The following is a 15,035-nucleotide window of genomic DNA, read 5'->3' as shown; positions in this document are numbered from 1 at the left end:
GGTTAAAAAGAGAGGGGGGGCACTAAATTTAGGCGCAATATTGTTTATACAAGCAGCTATTGGGGAAAATTCACTCAGTGATAGTGTTTATCCCTACATTATATAGCGCTCTGGTGTGTGCTGGCATACTCTCTCTCTGTCTCCCCAAAGGGCTGTGTGGGGTCCTGTCCTCAGTCAGAGCATTCCCTGTGTGTGTGCGGTGTGTCGGTACGGCTGTGTCGACATGTTTGATGAGGAGGCTTATGTGGAGGCGGAGCAGATGCCGATAAATGGGATGTCGCCCCCTGTGGGCCGACACCAGAGTGGATGGATAGGTGGAAGGTATTAACCGACAGTGTCAACTCCTTACATAAAAGGCTGGATGACGTAACCGCTGTGGGACAGCCGGCTTCTCAGCCCGCGCCTGCCCAGGCGTCTCAAAGGCCATCAGGGGCTCAAAAACGCCCGCTCCCTCAGATGGCAGACACCGATGTCGACACGGAGTCTGACTCCAGTGTCGACGAGGTTGAGACATATACACAATCCACTAGGAACATCCGTTACATGATCCCGGCAATAAAAAATGTGTTACACATTTCTGACATTAACCCAAGTACCACTAAAAAAGGGTTTTATGTTTGGGGAGAAAAAGCAGGCAGTGTTTTGTTCCCCCATCAAATGAGTGAATGAAGTGTGAAAAAGCGTGGGTTCCCCCGATAAGAAACTGGTAATTTCTAAAAAGTTATTGATGGCGTACCTTTTCCCGCCAGAGGATAAGTTACGCTGGGAGATATCCCCTAGGGTGGATAAGGCGCTCACACGTTTGTCAAAAAAGGTGGCACTGCCGTCTTAGGATACGCCCACTTTGAAGGTACCTGCTGATAAAAAGCAGGAGGCTATCCTGAAGTCTGTATTTACACACTCAGGTACTAGACTGAGACCTGCAGATAGTGCTGCTGCAGCGTGGTCTGTAACCCTGTCAAACAGGGATACTATTTTGCGAACATAAGACGTCGTCTTATATATGAGGGATGCACAGAGGGATATTTTGCCGGCTGGCATCCAGAATTAATGCAATGTCCATTCTGTCAGGAGGGTATTAGAGACCCGACACTGGACAGGTGATGCTGACTTTAAAAGGCACATAGAGCCTTATAAGGGTGAGGAATTGTTTGGGGATGGTCTCTGGGACCTCGTATCCACAGCAACAGCTGGGAAGAAAATTTTTTACCTCAGATTTCCTCACAGCCTAAGAAAGCACTGTATTATCAGGTACAGTCCTTTCGGCTTCAGAAAAGCAAGCGGGTCAAAGGCGCTTCCTTTCTGCACAGAGACGAGGGAAGAGGGGAAAAAGCTGCACCAGTCAGCCAGTTCCCAGAATCAAAATTCTTCCCCCGCATCCTCTGAGTCCACCGCATGACGCGGGGGCTCCACAGGCGTAGCCAGGTACGGTGGGGGGCCGCCTCAAAAATTTCAGCGATCAGTGGGCTCGCTCGCAGGTGGATCCCTGGATCCTTCAAGTAGTATCTCAGGGATACAGGCTGGAATTCGAGGCGTCTCACCCCCGCCGTTTCCTCAAATCTGCCTTGCCGACAACTCCCTCAGGCAGGGAGGCTGTGCTAGAGGCAATTCACAAGCTGTACTCCCAGCAGGTGATTGTCAAGGTGCCCCTACTTCAACAAGGACGGGGTTACTATTCCACACTGTTTGGGGTACCGAAACCGGACGGTTCGGTGAGACCCATTTTAAATTTGAAGTCCTTGAACACATACATAAAATAATTCAAGTTCAAGATGGAATCGCTCAGGGCGGTTATTGCAAGCCTGGAGGAGGGGGATTACATGGTATCCCTGGACATCAAGGATGCTTACCTACATGTCCCCATTTACCATCCTCACCAGGAGTACCTCAGATTTGTGGTACAGGATTGCCATTACCAATTCCAAACACTGCCGTTTGGACTGTCCACGGCACTGAGGGTCTTTACCAAGGTAATGGCAGAAATGATGATACTCCTTCGAAAAAAGGGAGTTTTTAATTATCCCGTACTGGACGATTTCCTTATAAAGGCGAGGTCCATGGAGCAGTTGTTGGTCGGAGTAGCACTATCTCGGGAAGTGCTACAACAGCACGGATGGATTCTATACATTCCAAAGTCACAGCTGGTTCCTACCACACGCCTGCTGTTCCTGGGGATGGTTCTGGACACAGAACAGAAAAAAGTGTTTCTCCCGCAGGAGAAAGCCAAGGAGCTGTCATCTCTAGTCAGAGACCTCCTGAAACCAAAACAGGTATCGGTGCATCACTGCACACGAGTCCTGGGAAAAATGGTAGCTTCTTACGAAGCAAAATTCCATTCGGCAGGTTCCATGCAAGAACCTTTCAGTGGGACCTCTTGGACAAGTGGTCGGAATCGCATCTTCAGATGCATCGGCTGATACCCTGGTCCTTGGAGACAGGGTTATCTCTACTGTGGTGGCTGCAGAGTGCTCATCTTCAAGAGGGCCGCAGATTCGGCATACAGGACTGGGTCCTGGTAACCACGGATGCCAGCCTTCAAAGCTGGGGGGCATTCACACAGGGAAGAAATTTCCAAGGACTTTGGTCAAGTCAGGAGTCGTCCCTACACATAAATATTCTGGAACTGAGGGCCATTTACAATGCCCTAAGTCTGGCAAGGCCTCTGCTTCAAAAGGATGGCGATGGCAGAAGCCACAAGGATTCTCCGATGGGCGGAAAATCACGTATTAGCACTGTCAGCAGTGTTCATTCCAGGAGTGGACAACTGGGAAGCAGACTTCCTCAGCAGACACGACCGACACCCGGGAGAGTGGGGACTTCATCCAGAAGTCTTCCAACTGTTGGTAAACCGTTGGGAAAGGCCACAGGTGGACATGATGGCGTCCCGCCTAAACAAAAAACTAGATATTGCGCCAGGTCAAGGGACCCTCAGGCAATAGCTGTGGACGCTCTAGTGACACCGTGGGTGTACCAGTCGGTTTATGTATTCCCTCCTCTGCCTCTCATACCAAAGGTACTGAGAATAATAAGAAAACGAGGAGTAAGAACGATACTCGTGGTTCCGGATGGGCCAAGAAGAGCTTGGTACCCAGAACTTCAAGAAATAATATCAGAGGACCCATGGCCTCTACCGCTCAGACAGGATCTGCTACAGCAGGGGCCCTGTCTGTTCCAAGACTTACCGCGGCTGCGTTGGACGGCATGGCGGTTGAATTCCGGATCCTAAAACAAAAGGGCATTCCGGAGGAAGTCATTCCTACGCTGATAAAAGCCAGGAAAGAAGTAACCGCAAACCATTATCACCGCATATGGCGAAAATATGTTGCGTGGTGTGAGGCCAGGAAGGCCCCAACAGAGGAATTTCAGCTGGGTCGTTTTCTGCACTTCCTACAGTCAGGAGTGACTATGGGCCTAAATTTGGGTTCCATTAAGGTCCAGATTTCGGCTGTCTATTTTCTTCCAGAAAGAACTGGCTTCACTGCCTGGAGTTCAGACATTTGTAAAGGGAGTGCTACATATTCAGCCCCTTTTTTGTGCCTTCTGTGGCACCTTGGGATCTCAACATGGTGTTGAGTTTCTTAAAATCACATTGGTTTGAGCCACTTTAAAACTGTGGATTTGAAATATCTCACGTGGAAAGTGGTCATGTTATTGGCCTTGGCTTCGGCAAGGCGTGTGTAAGAATTGGCAGCTTTGTCATGTAAAAGCCCTTATCTGATTTTCCATATGGATAGGGCAGAATTGAGGACTCGTCCCCAGTTTCTCCCTAAGGTGGTATCAGCTTTTCACTTGAACCAACCTATTGTAGTGCCTGCGGCTACTAGGGACTTGGAAGATTCCAAGTTACTGGACGTAGTCAGGGCCTTAAAAATTTATATTTCCAGGACGGCTGGAGTCAGAAAAACTGACTCGTTTTTTATCCTGTAGGCACCCAACAAAATAGGTGCTCCTGCTTCTAAGCAGACTATTGCTCGCTGAATTTGTAGCACAATTCAGCTGGAGCATTCTGCGGCTGGATTGCCGCATCCTAAATCAGTAACAGCCCATTCCACGAGGAAAGTGGGCTCATCTTGGGCGGCTGCCCGAGGGGTCTCGGCTTTACAACTTTGCCGAGCTGCAACTTGGTCAGGGGCAAACACGTTTGCTAAATTCTACAAATTTGATACCCTGGCTGAGGAGGACCTTGAGTTCTCTCATTCGGTGCTGCAGAGTCATCCGCACTCTCCCGCCCGTTTGGGAGCTTTGGTATAATCCCCATGGTCCTTACGGAGTTCCCAGCATCCACTAGGACGTCAGAGAAAATAAGATTTTACTCACCGGTAAATCTATTTCTCGTAGTCCGTAGTGGATGCTGGGCGCCCATCCCAAGTGCGGATTGTCTGCAATACTTGTATATAGTTATTGCCTAACTAAAGGGTTATTGTTGAGCCATCTGTTGAGAGGCTCAGTTATATTTCATACTGTTAACTGGGTATAGTATCACGAGTTATACGGTGTGATTGGTGTGGCTGGTATGAGTCTTACCCGGGATTCAAAATCCTTCCTTATTGTGTCAGCTCTTCCGGGCACAGTATCCTAACTGAGGTCTGGAGGAGGGGCATAGAGGGAGGAGCCAGTGCACACCAGATAGTACCTAATCTTTCTTTTAGAGTGCCCAGTCTCCTGCGGAGCCCGTCTATTCCCCATGGTCCTTACGGAGTTCCCAGCATCCACTACGGACTACGAGAAATAGATTTACCGGTGAGTAAAATCTTATTTTAAATGGCAAAATACAATTTGCTGCATTGAAGGACGATATTTACCTGAAAAGGGGTTGTACAAAATGAGCTGTTACAATCTGCAACTGTCCCTAAACTGCTTTGCCTATAACCCTGAATCGGGCCAAGTGATTGGTCATTTATCTATTTATCTATGGAGTGAATGATCCGAGTGTAAGGAACAAGTCCTAAAATATTACTGGCATGTATAAAATATGCTAATAACATGTATAGCTATATATTTGAATATCTAATTTGCTTCTAAGTACTGATGATATTTCATGTAACTGTGGATACCTGATATCCTGTCTTTACAATATGATTGCTGACTTTTATTTTGTTCTTTAGCTGGAGACCAAACGCAAACCTTTGAGAGAAGCTGTGGGTATGCTGATCATTGTAATGCATATGGAAGTATGTCCAGCTTCATCACCACTGAAACACTTAGCACGTGTTGCAATGCAAACTCCTGCACACCGCCCACACCTACCTGTGAGTGCACAAGGCCTGGGCCACATTATAAATACAAATCTATATAGCCTTATTGTAAAGTATTGCCTTAGACATTGAATGGTTATCAACATTGATCCTGTGATGTTTTCTGAACGGCGTTGCTCTGCTATAAGGCACTAGGCACTGTATTCTGAGATGTATCAAACCTAGGATGCGTGTGGCCTATAATGGGGTATAAGTGGATTCAGGAGAAGGTGTGGAAAGTGCATGAGTGGACCCTGTTGGAGGAAATATTGCTTTACCTGGGATTGGACCAACTTGTTGATGGCCAGTAGTATCATAACACGCCGATATTGCAAAGCTGGCAAGCCAGATTTGAAAAATCATTGGGGAGGAGCACCATCGAACTCCAGCTTGTAACCCTGAGAGATCAGGTCCCTTACCCAGACATCTTGGCAGGAACTGTCCCAGAGGTGGCTGTAGTTATGTAATTGAGCTCCCACCGTGAGATCCCCTTGGAGTGGGTGGGCACCGTCATACTGAAGTCTAATCAGTATCTGATAGAAGTGCAGGTAAAGCACATTTTTCCTCCAACAGGGTCCACTCATGCATTTTTGTGCACCTGTAGTGGACAGAGGGGGAATGTTTAACAGCTAGATTTGCCACTACTTGTTGCAGTTCCTGAGTTTTATTGGCATTTGCAGTGAGTTGAGATGACGTATCAAACATCATAGTTTTGATAGCCCCCAACAAGGAGGGCTCTGGACTCTCTCCCACATTATTATTAGCATTTTGTGATTACTGACTACACTGCTCACATGATATTGAGCTCACATGATATGGAGTCATATGAGCTAGGGGAAAATCTAGCATTACACATACTGCATAACTTCTGTTTTATCATTGTGAAAAGAAAACAGGTACAATACACATACAACACAGCCTGTAACACAATACAAGCCTGCCCTATTGCATGTGAGCGGAAACACTGGAGAGAGGACACCATCGCACCCAGCGCTGCATAGCCCCAGTGAGGCTTTCAGCGTTTTATATATCAAACCTATAAACAGCAAGTCTGTCTAATGAAAAATATATATATGATATTTGTGGACAAAATAGCAGCTCTCCCCCTCTACACCATGTACCAGTGATCCAGCGTGTGACCGTTATGGAGGAGCTCTGTGTGAGGCTGCTGCTTATGCAGTGGAAGGAGCCAAAATGCCGCTGAGCCCACTCTGATGTAGCTCTGCCCCCCGCTATGGCACCGGAGCTACTGTGTAACTTTTATACTGGCCAGGTCTCCTAAATGTTAGTGACCTCACATAAATGCTTGGTACCATGTAAGAAGCCAGTCTCACACAGGGGTCCAAGTGGGCCCCCCCCCCCCCCAGGAGGGACCTGTATGCCTCACCTGCGCTTTTGCCGCACAGTGAACAAAGTGTGTCTTCACCACAGATGATCACCTTCAGGCAGCGTTAGGGGTGTACGGTATGCTGCGACAGCCAAGGCACCATGCCCCGCTGAACAAACAACCCCTCATGGAAACTGCTCTTCACCTCAAGAGGCCGGTGACCATCTCCCCCCACCCCCAAACTCCCACTGTGCAGGTATGCTGTTGCCCAAGCAGCATACTGAAAGAAATAAAAGTTTAAAAGAGCCTGAAGAAAAACTCTGGAGCTTGCAGAGTGTGCATCCTCTCCTGAGGGCACTTTTTTCTAAACTGACCTGTAGGAGGCATAGAGGGGAGGAGCCAGCACACCCAGCTGAAGAAATTTAAAGTGCACTTGCTCCTTTGGACCCGTCTATACCCATCGTACTAACTCTGTCCCCAATATCCCTTATGGACTACAAGAAAAAGATTTACCAGCAGGTATTTAAAATCCTATTTTTACAACATTGAGTAAATGGCTGCAGTATAATACAGCAGCTTTGTGCACATACAAATTCTATTAAACCTAAAGGCCGGTATGTATAGAAGTACAAGTTCAGCGGCCGTGCAGGATGATGGCTGAACTCGTATGTTTTTTAGAGGGGCAATTGTGTACAAGGCATGTTTTAGCCTTGTACATGATTGCCCCTTTAAAAAAAACATGCTGGCATCTCGCATGGCCACCAAACTTGACTTCATTACATCCCGGCCTTTGTGTTCTAGTAAATGGCCTTAACCGTTGGTTGGAGGCTGTGTATAGCAGTAAAGGGCCCTACACACTGTTAGATATTTAATACGATATGGACAATATCGTTCAAAAATGAACACTATATATTGTTCAGTGTGGAGGAACGATGTGCGTCCCCGCAGTCCATCATTGGTCTATCATTGGTCTATCATTGGTCTATCATTGCAAGCCAAGTTGGACGATATCGATGTTTGCAATGTCAAATCGATCATACAAATCGTTCAGTGTGTATGCAAAAAAAATCGTTAATGAAAAATCATTCATTGTTCAAATCATGCTGTGTGTAGGACCCTTAACTGGAAGGGTTGGTCACATTTCCATTTCCTCACAGGGTGGTAAGCATAGCATGTCAATGGGCATCATTGCTGCACCCATCACCATGTCAGCAGTCAGGTCAACATGTTGGTTAGTGTCAGCAAATTGTGTAATTTTTTCAAAATGTGCAACATTTCAAACACCTCTCTACAGCATGCTTAAGGGCACTTAATTAAAATTAAAGTGGCATGCATTATCTTATTCAGTAAGATTTCCCTAGGAGGGTGTGGGTCTCAGTATACAGTATGAATATTTATCTACTACTGGACATCTGCAAACAGCATTAGGGATCTGTACATTGTTCAGTTGGCCCTATTACATATCCGCTAGTCACCCAACAGTATACTTATAAAACATCTTCTGTGTGATCCAGGGAGGTGCTATTTTATGGACCTCTATAAACTAATGTTTATTGGTATTTGTAGAACAATAGACAGAATGACCAGTTGAAGTTGATCTTCAATTAAAGCTATTGAACTGTACAATCCATAGAGTGCAGATTAGTAGATGCATCACTCCTGTCTCATAGGCATTAAAGGTTCTTAATGATATGCATAGGAATATGGGCAATGAGTAAAAATATTCTTGTGGGTTGTCTGGATAGCATTGCACTGAAGCGCACCGTTATACAATTCATATTTTTCAGTAAATTATTCAAAAAAGGTCCAAAATGGCATTCAGTGTCCAGCCTGTCTTGCCCATGACATAGACCAGTGTCCTACCCAAGCAGTCAAAAACTGCACCAACAGTGAGGAATACTGCGTGGAATATGAGGTGACAAGTGACCAGGGTGAGTATGAATTAACACTATTAGGGAAAGTTGGTTTTGGCATCCAAACAAATGTCAATGTGTCCCTCTCTCTCTCACAAACTCTCGTTTTTAATAGCCTGAAACACTCTAATTTGCAGACTATTACATTTGCGAGATGCAGGACAAACTCGCACCTAAATATTGTGCAAGTTTGATCCTGCAAATTAACTTGCATGTTATTACGTTGGGCCGTGTGTGTGTGTGTGTGTGTGTGTGTGTGTGTGTGTGTGTGTGTGTGTGTGTGTGTGTGTGTGTGTGTGTGTGTGTGTGTGTGTGTGTGTGTGTGTGTGTGTGTGTGTGTGTGTGTGTGTGTGTGTGTGTGTGTGTGTGTGTGTGTGTGTGTGTGTGTGTGTGTGTGGTTTTTTTTTTTTTTTTTTTTATGAGAGAGATTTTTAAAACCGGGACGGAAAATGGTTTTGCAGAGCTTTTTATCATTTGAAAGATGCACAGTAAGTGAATGTTCTACCTAACTGTCCTCTTCAGAGGTGTCTGTTTTGGTTAATGTTTCAAGTTTTTGCAGAGTTACTGTCATTTACTTGGTCAATATATTTAATTATGTCTTTCAGGAAAAACGGTTATCATGGGCTGCGCAAGCAAGAACTTCTGTGCCACAGCTCACAGCCAGAAGCTTGTAGATGGCAAAGTGACAGCAGTATCGGCAGTATGTTTCCGAGCTAGTAGTGGTGCTCTGAGATACCAAATATACAACCTTCTTCCTTTTCTGCTGCTCTGTCAGATGATTGCTGTTCTCCCATCAGTATAAAGGACGAGCACAATGTGAAATGGTCAATAAGTTGCGATTTGAGTAGAGCTGTAACCAGAAGTCGAAGGATCACTTGCTGGCCTGTGTAGCTATTAATGGAAATAAAATGCTTTTGAAAACTTGGCTGGTAGAAAGTGATTACCAGTCCTGTGTCTGTACAGTACTTTTATTCTGTGGTTTTGTCGGCACTCTCCTGGGCGTTGGGGAAATATTCTTATCTTTAAATGTCAGTTTCTTTGTGCATTAGGTGACATTTTAATAAATCCATATTGTATGATTAGAAACTAAATGCAATATGTATTTAAACATCACTGTTATTGATATCTGTAAAAAGAGATTCTCTGTGGTATTGTATATAAATTTGTTCTTTGTCCCCAGGAAGAAGTTGGGCACACCATAAGTTGATCTATGCAATTAACGATCAGAGGATAACTGAACCCTAATTATGATCCTAATTAGTTTGCTAAATCCTAATTAGTCTATACAGTATGTCTTCTCCTAGTATCTGCTAGAGTCCAAACTCCATATATTTTATATTCAATATTACCCCCTACGCCACATTCCTTCTATGCAAATTAAGGCCCACAAATGCCCTTATTTATCAATGAGTGATAAATTTCCCTGTGAGTAATAGATTGCACCAGCCAATCAGTTTCTATCACTCACAGGGAAATTTATCACTCTGATAAATAAGGGCATTTGTTTGAAAAATAACTTATGAGCTCATTGAATGGTACTTTATCACCGTGCAATTTATCACTCACCGAAGCTTGCTAGATATGGGCCTAAATGGTTGTTCTTGTGTAAGCTGGTTGTCCAACTCCATAGCAAAACAGCATGAATCTTGCCCCAAATCCAGTTGCCTACTGCTGTCCCTAACTATCACGAACAGTCCCAGATTTTAGGTTTATCCATTTTGCCCAAATTATCATCAGTTCCTGTTCATGGAGCTTTACAAGATATTAAAGAGGGGTTACTGTAAAATTCTATATTTAAAAAAACAAAACAAAACAAAACCCAGTTTAGTAAACCTGTTATGATGGTAGTAATGCTATAGGGTCAGGGGTGTATTAAGAGGGGAGGGAGCTCTGTGCAGTCTCAGTCTAGGCTCCCGCCTTTCTCTCGGTCTGTGCGAGTGTGTAGACTTTGCTCATGTCTCCAGGAAAATGACATGGCTGCCATTTTCTAGGTGATTTATCTACTGTGCATGTGGGTCTTGCCATGAAAATGGCCACTGCACCATTTTCTAGTGATTTGTGCAGATATCCTCACGTGTCCCTAATGATTTGCACTGACATTTGCAGCACTATGGGTTGATTATCAGTTGTAGATTCACACTTTGTGATTGCAAATGTCCTTCTTTAAAGTTGCACAGTGCATGTGTCCCATGGTGTCTGCTTACTGGGCACTGAACCAATTGAGCCGCACTGGCTCTGGAATGTTTTGGATGGTGATTGGGATATAGCTAAATGGGTGCTCAAAGATGTTCCATCTGATTGGTGTGTTATGGGAATGGTTGTGAACTCCGATGAATAATCGCCTACATTGGAGGCCATTCTCAGATAGATTCTGCACCTAGCATGGGGCTAATGCACGTCCCACTGGTGCTTCTGATGGGTGTGACTGCCGAATGCCGTAGTGGGCATCTCAGGCTTTGAGCATTTTGATGCAGTGGAGGATAAGGGCTTTTATTAGCCTTAGCATAAAGCGACCGAAGCAACTATACATTATGAGCGGATTCGGTTTTACTCGGTTTTACTCATATACTGCACAGGACTATGGTGTATTTTGTAGTGATGAGCACCGGAAATTTTTCGGGTTTTGGTTTTGGGTTCGGTTCCGCGGCCGTGTTTTGGGTTCGAACGCGTTTTGGCAAAACCTCACCGAATTTTTTTTGTCTGATTCGGGTGTGTTTTGGATTCGGGTGTTTTTTTCAAAAAACCCTAAAAAACAGCTTAAATCATAGAATTTGGGGGTAATTTTGATCCCAAAGTATTAACCTCAATAACCATAATTTCCACTCATTTTCAGTCTATTCTGAACACCTCACAATATTATTTTTAGTCCTAAAATTTGCACCGAGGTCGCTGGATGGCTAAGCTAAGCGACCCAAGTGGCTGACACAAACACCTGGCCCATCTAGGAGTGGCACTGCAGTGTCACGCAGGATGGCCCTTCCAAAAAACACTCCCCAAACAGCACATGACGCAAAGAAAAATAGAGGCGCAATGAGGTAGCTGTGTGAGTAAGCTAAGCGACCCTAGTGACGCAAAGAAAAATGAAAGAAAAAAGAGGTGCAAGATGGAATTGTCCTGGGGCCCTCCCACCCATCCTTATGTTGTATAAACAGGACATGCACACTTTAACCAACCCATCATTTCAGTGACAGGGTCTGCCACACGACTGTGACTGAAATGACGGGTTGGTTTGGACCCCCACCAAAAAAGAAGCAATTAATCTCTCCTTGCACAAACTGGCTCTACAGAGGCAAGATGTCCACCTCATCATCATCCTCCGATATATCACCGTGTACATCCTCCTCCTCACAGATTATCAATTCGTCCCCACTGGAATCCACCATCTCAGCTCCCTGTGTACTACTTTGTGGAGGCAATTGCTGCTGGTCAATGTCTCCACGGAGGAATTGATTATAATTAATTTTAATGAACATCATCTTCTCCACATTTTTTGGATGTAACCTCGTACGCCGATTGCTGACAAGGTGAGCGGCGGCACTAAACACTCTTTCGGAGTACACACTTGTGGGAGGGCAACTTAGGTAGAATAAAGCCAGTTTGTGCAAGGGCCTCCAAATTGCCTCTTTTTCCTGCCAGTATAAGTACGGACTGTCTGACGTGCCTACTTGGATGCGGTCACTCATATAATCCTCCACCATTCTTTCAATGGGGAGAGAATCATATGCAGTGACAGTAGATGACATGTCCGTAATCGTTGTCAGGTCCTTCAGTCCGGACCAGATGTCAGCATCAGCAGTCGCTCCAGACTGCCCTGCATCACCGCCAGCGGGTGGGCTCGGAATTCTGAGCCTTTTCCTCGCGCCCCCAGTTGCGGGAGAATGTGAAGGAGGAGATGTTGACAGGTCGCGTTCCGCTTGACTTGACAATTTTGTCACCAGCAGTTCTTTGAACCCCAGCAGACTTGTGTCTGCCGGAAAGAGAGATCCAAGGTAGGTTTTAAATCTAGGATCGAGCACGGTGGCCAAAATGTAGTGCTCTGATTTCAACAGATTGACCACCTGTGAATCCTTGTTAAGCGAATTAAGGGCTCCATCCACAAGTCCCACATGCCTAGCGGAATCGCTCTGTGTTAGCTCCTCCTTCAATGTCTCCAGCTTCTTCTGCAAAAGCCTGATGAGGGGAATGACCTGACTCAGGCTGGCAGTGTCTGAACTGACTTCACGTGTGGCAAGTTCAAAAGGTTGCAGAACCTTGCACAACGTTGAAATCATTCTCCACTGCGCTTGAGACAGGTGCATTCCACCTCCTATATCGTGCTCAGTTGTATAGGCTTGAATGGCCTTTTGCTGCTCCTCCAACCTCTGAAGCATATAGAGGGTTGAATTCCACCTCGTTACCACTTCTTGCTTCAGATGATGGCAGGGCAGGTTCTGGCGTTTTTGGTGGTGCTCCAGTCTTCTGTACGTGGTGCCTGTACGCCGAAAGTGTCCCGCAATTCTTCTGGCCACCGACAGCATCTCTTGCACGCCCCTCTCGTTTTTTAAATAATTCTGCACCACCAAATTTAAGGTATGTGCAAAACATGGGACGTGCTGGAATTTGCCCAGATTTAATGCACACACAATATTGCTGGCGTTGTCCGATGCCACAAATCCACAGAAGAGTCCAATTGGGGTAAGCCATTCTGCGATGATCTTCCTCAGTTGCCGTAAGAGGTTTTTAGCTGTGTGCGTATTCTGGAAAGCAGTGATACAAAGCGTAGCCTGCCTAGGAAAGAGTTGGCGTTTGCGAGATGCTGCTACTGGTGCCGCCGCTGTTGTTCTTGCGGCGGGAGTCCATACATCTACCCAGTGGGCTGTCACAGTCATATAGTCCTGAGCCTTCCCTGCTCCACTTGTCCACATGTCCGTGGTTAAGTGGACATTGGGTACAACTGCATTTTTTAGGCCACTGGTGAGTCTTTTTCTGAGGTCTGTGTACATTTTCGGTATCGACTGCCTAGAGAAATGGAACCTAGATGGTATTTGGTACCGGGGACACAGTACCTCCAACAAGTCTCTAGTTGCCTCTGCAGTAATGATGGATACCGGAACCACGTTTCTCACCGCCCAGGATGCTAAGGCCTGAGTTATCCGCTTTGCAGCAGGATGACTGCTGTGATATTTCATCTTCCTCGCAAAGGACTGTTGGACAGTCAATTGCTTGGTGGAAGTAGTAAAAGTGGTCTTACGAGTACGACTTCCCCTCTGGGATGACCATCGACTCCCAGCAGCAACAACAGCAGCGCCAGCAGCAGTAGGCGTTACACGCAAGGATGCATCGGAGGAATCCCAGGCAGGAGAGGACTCGTCCTAATTGCCAGTGACATGGCCTGCAGGACTATTGGCATTCCTGGGGAAGGAGGAAATTGACACTGAGGGAGTTGGTGGGGTGGTTTGCGTGAGCTTTGTTACAAGAGGAAGGGATTTACTGGTCAGTGGACTGCTTCCGCTGTCGCCCAAAGTTTTTGAACTTGTCACTGACTTATGATGAATGCGCTGCAGGTGACGTATAAGGGAGGATGTTCCGAGGTGGTTAACGTCCTTACCCCTACTTATTACAGCTTGACAAAGGCAACACACGGCTTGACAAATGTTGTCCGCATTTCTGTTGAAATACTTCCACACCGAAGAGCTGATTTTTTTGGTATTTTCACCAGGCATGTCAATGGCCCTATTCCTCCCACGGACAACAGGTGTCTCCCCGGGTGCCTGACTTAAACAAACCACCTCACCATCAGAATCCTCCTGGTCAATTTCCTCCCCAGCGCCAGCAACACCCATATCCTCCTCATCCTGGTGTACTTCAACACTGACATCTTCAATCTGACTATCAGGAACTGGACTGCGGGTGCTCCTTCCAGCACTTGCAGGGGGCGTGCAAATGGTGGAAGGCGCATGCTCTTCACGTCCAGTGTTGGGAAGGTCAGGCATCGCAAACGACACAATTGGACTCTCCTTGTGGATTTGTGATTTCGAAGAACGCACAGTTCTTTGCTGTGCTTTTGCCAGCTTGAGTCTTTTCATTTTTCTAGCGAGAGGCTGAGTGCTTCCATCCTCATGTGAAGCTGAACCACTAGCCATGAACATAGGCCAGGGCCTCAGCCGTTCCTTGCCACTCCGTGTGGTAAATGGCATATTGGCAAGTTTACGCTTCTCCTCCAACAATTTTATTTTAGATTTTTGAGTCCTTTTTTTACTGATATTTGGTGTTTTGGATTTTACATGCTCTGTACTATGACATTGGGCATCGGCCTTGGCAGACGACGTTGCTGGCATTTCATCGTCTCGGCCATGACTAGTGGCAGCAGCTTCAGCACGAGGTGGAAGTCGATCTTGATCTTTCCCTATTTTTGGAACCTCAACATTTTTGTTCTCCATATTTTAATAGGCACAACTAAAAGGCACTTCAGGTAAACAATGGAGATGGATGGATACTAGTATACTTATGGATTGACGAGCGACTGCCGACACAGAGGTAGCTACAGCCGTGGACTACCGTACTGCGTCTGCTGCTAATATA

At 45.9% G+C, this 15,035-nt stretch overlaps 1 protein-coding gene across 2 annotated transcripts in view; it reads left to right on the top strand.

The window, feature by feature from the left end:
- The window catches only part of LOC134965028 (phospholipase A2 inhibitor and Ly6/PLAUR domain-containing protein-like), a 39,860-nt gene extending 30,461 nt beyond the window's left edge, over positions 1 to 9,399 (top strand). For both annotated transcript variants that reach the window (XM_063941614.1, XM_063941613.1), the window contains exons 4-6: positions 5,106 to 5,249; positions 8,349 to 8,492; positions 9,080 to 9,399. In XM_063941614.1, coding sequence (XP_063797684.1) covers positions 5,106 to 5,249; positions 8,349 to 8,492; positions 9,080 to 9,276 — 485 coding nt within the window. In that variant the 3' untranslated portion in view covers positions 9,277 to 9,399. The remainder of the gene's footprint in view (positions 1 to 5,105; positions 5,250 to 8,348; positions 8,493 to 9,079) is intronic.
- The last annotated feature ends 5,636 nt before the right edge of the window (positions 9,400 to 15,035 follow it).

This window comes from Pseudophryne corroboree, chromosome 10 (assembly GCF_028390025.1).
Source record: "Pseudophryne corroboree isolate aPseCor3 chromosome 10, aPseCor3.hap2, whole genome shotgun sequence".
Taxonomy (NCBI): domain Eukaryota; kingdom Metazoa; phylum Chordata; class Amphibia; order Anura; family Myobatrachidae; genus Pseudophryne; species Pseudophryne corroboree.
The sequence above is the reverse complement of the archived record's forward strand: the minus strand, read 5'-3'. Positions and strand labels throughout refer to the sequence as shown.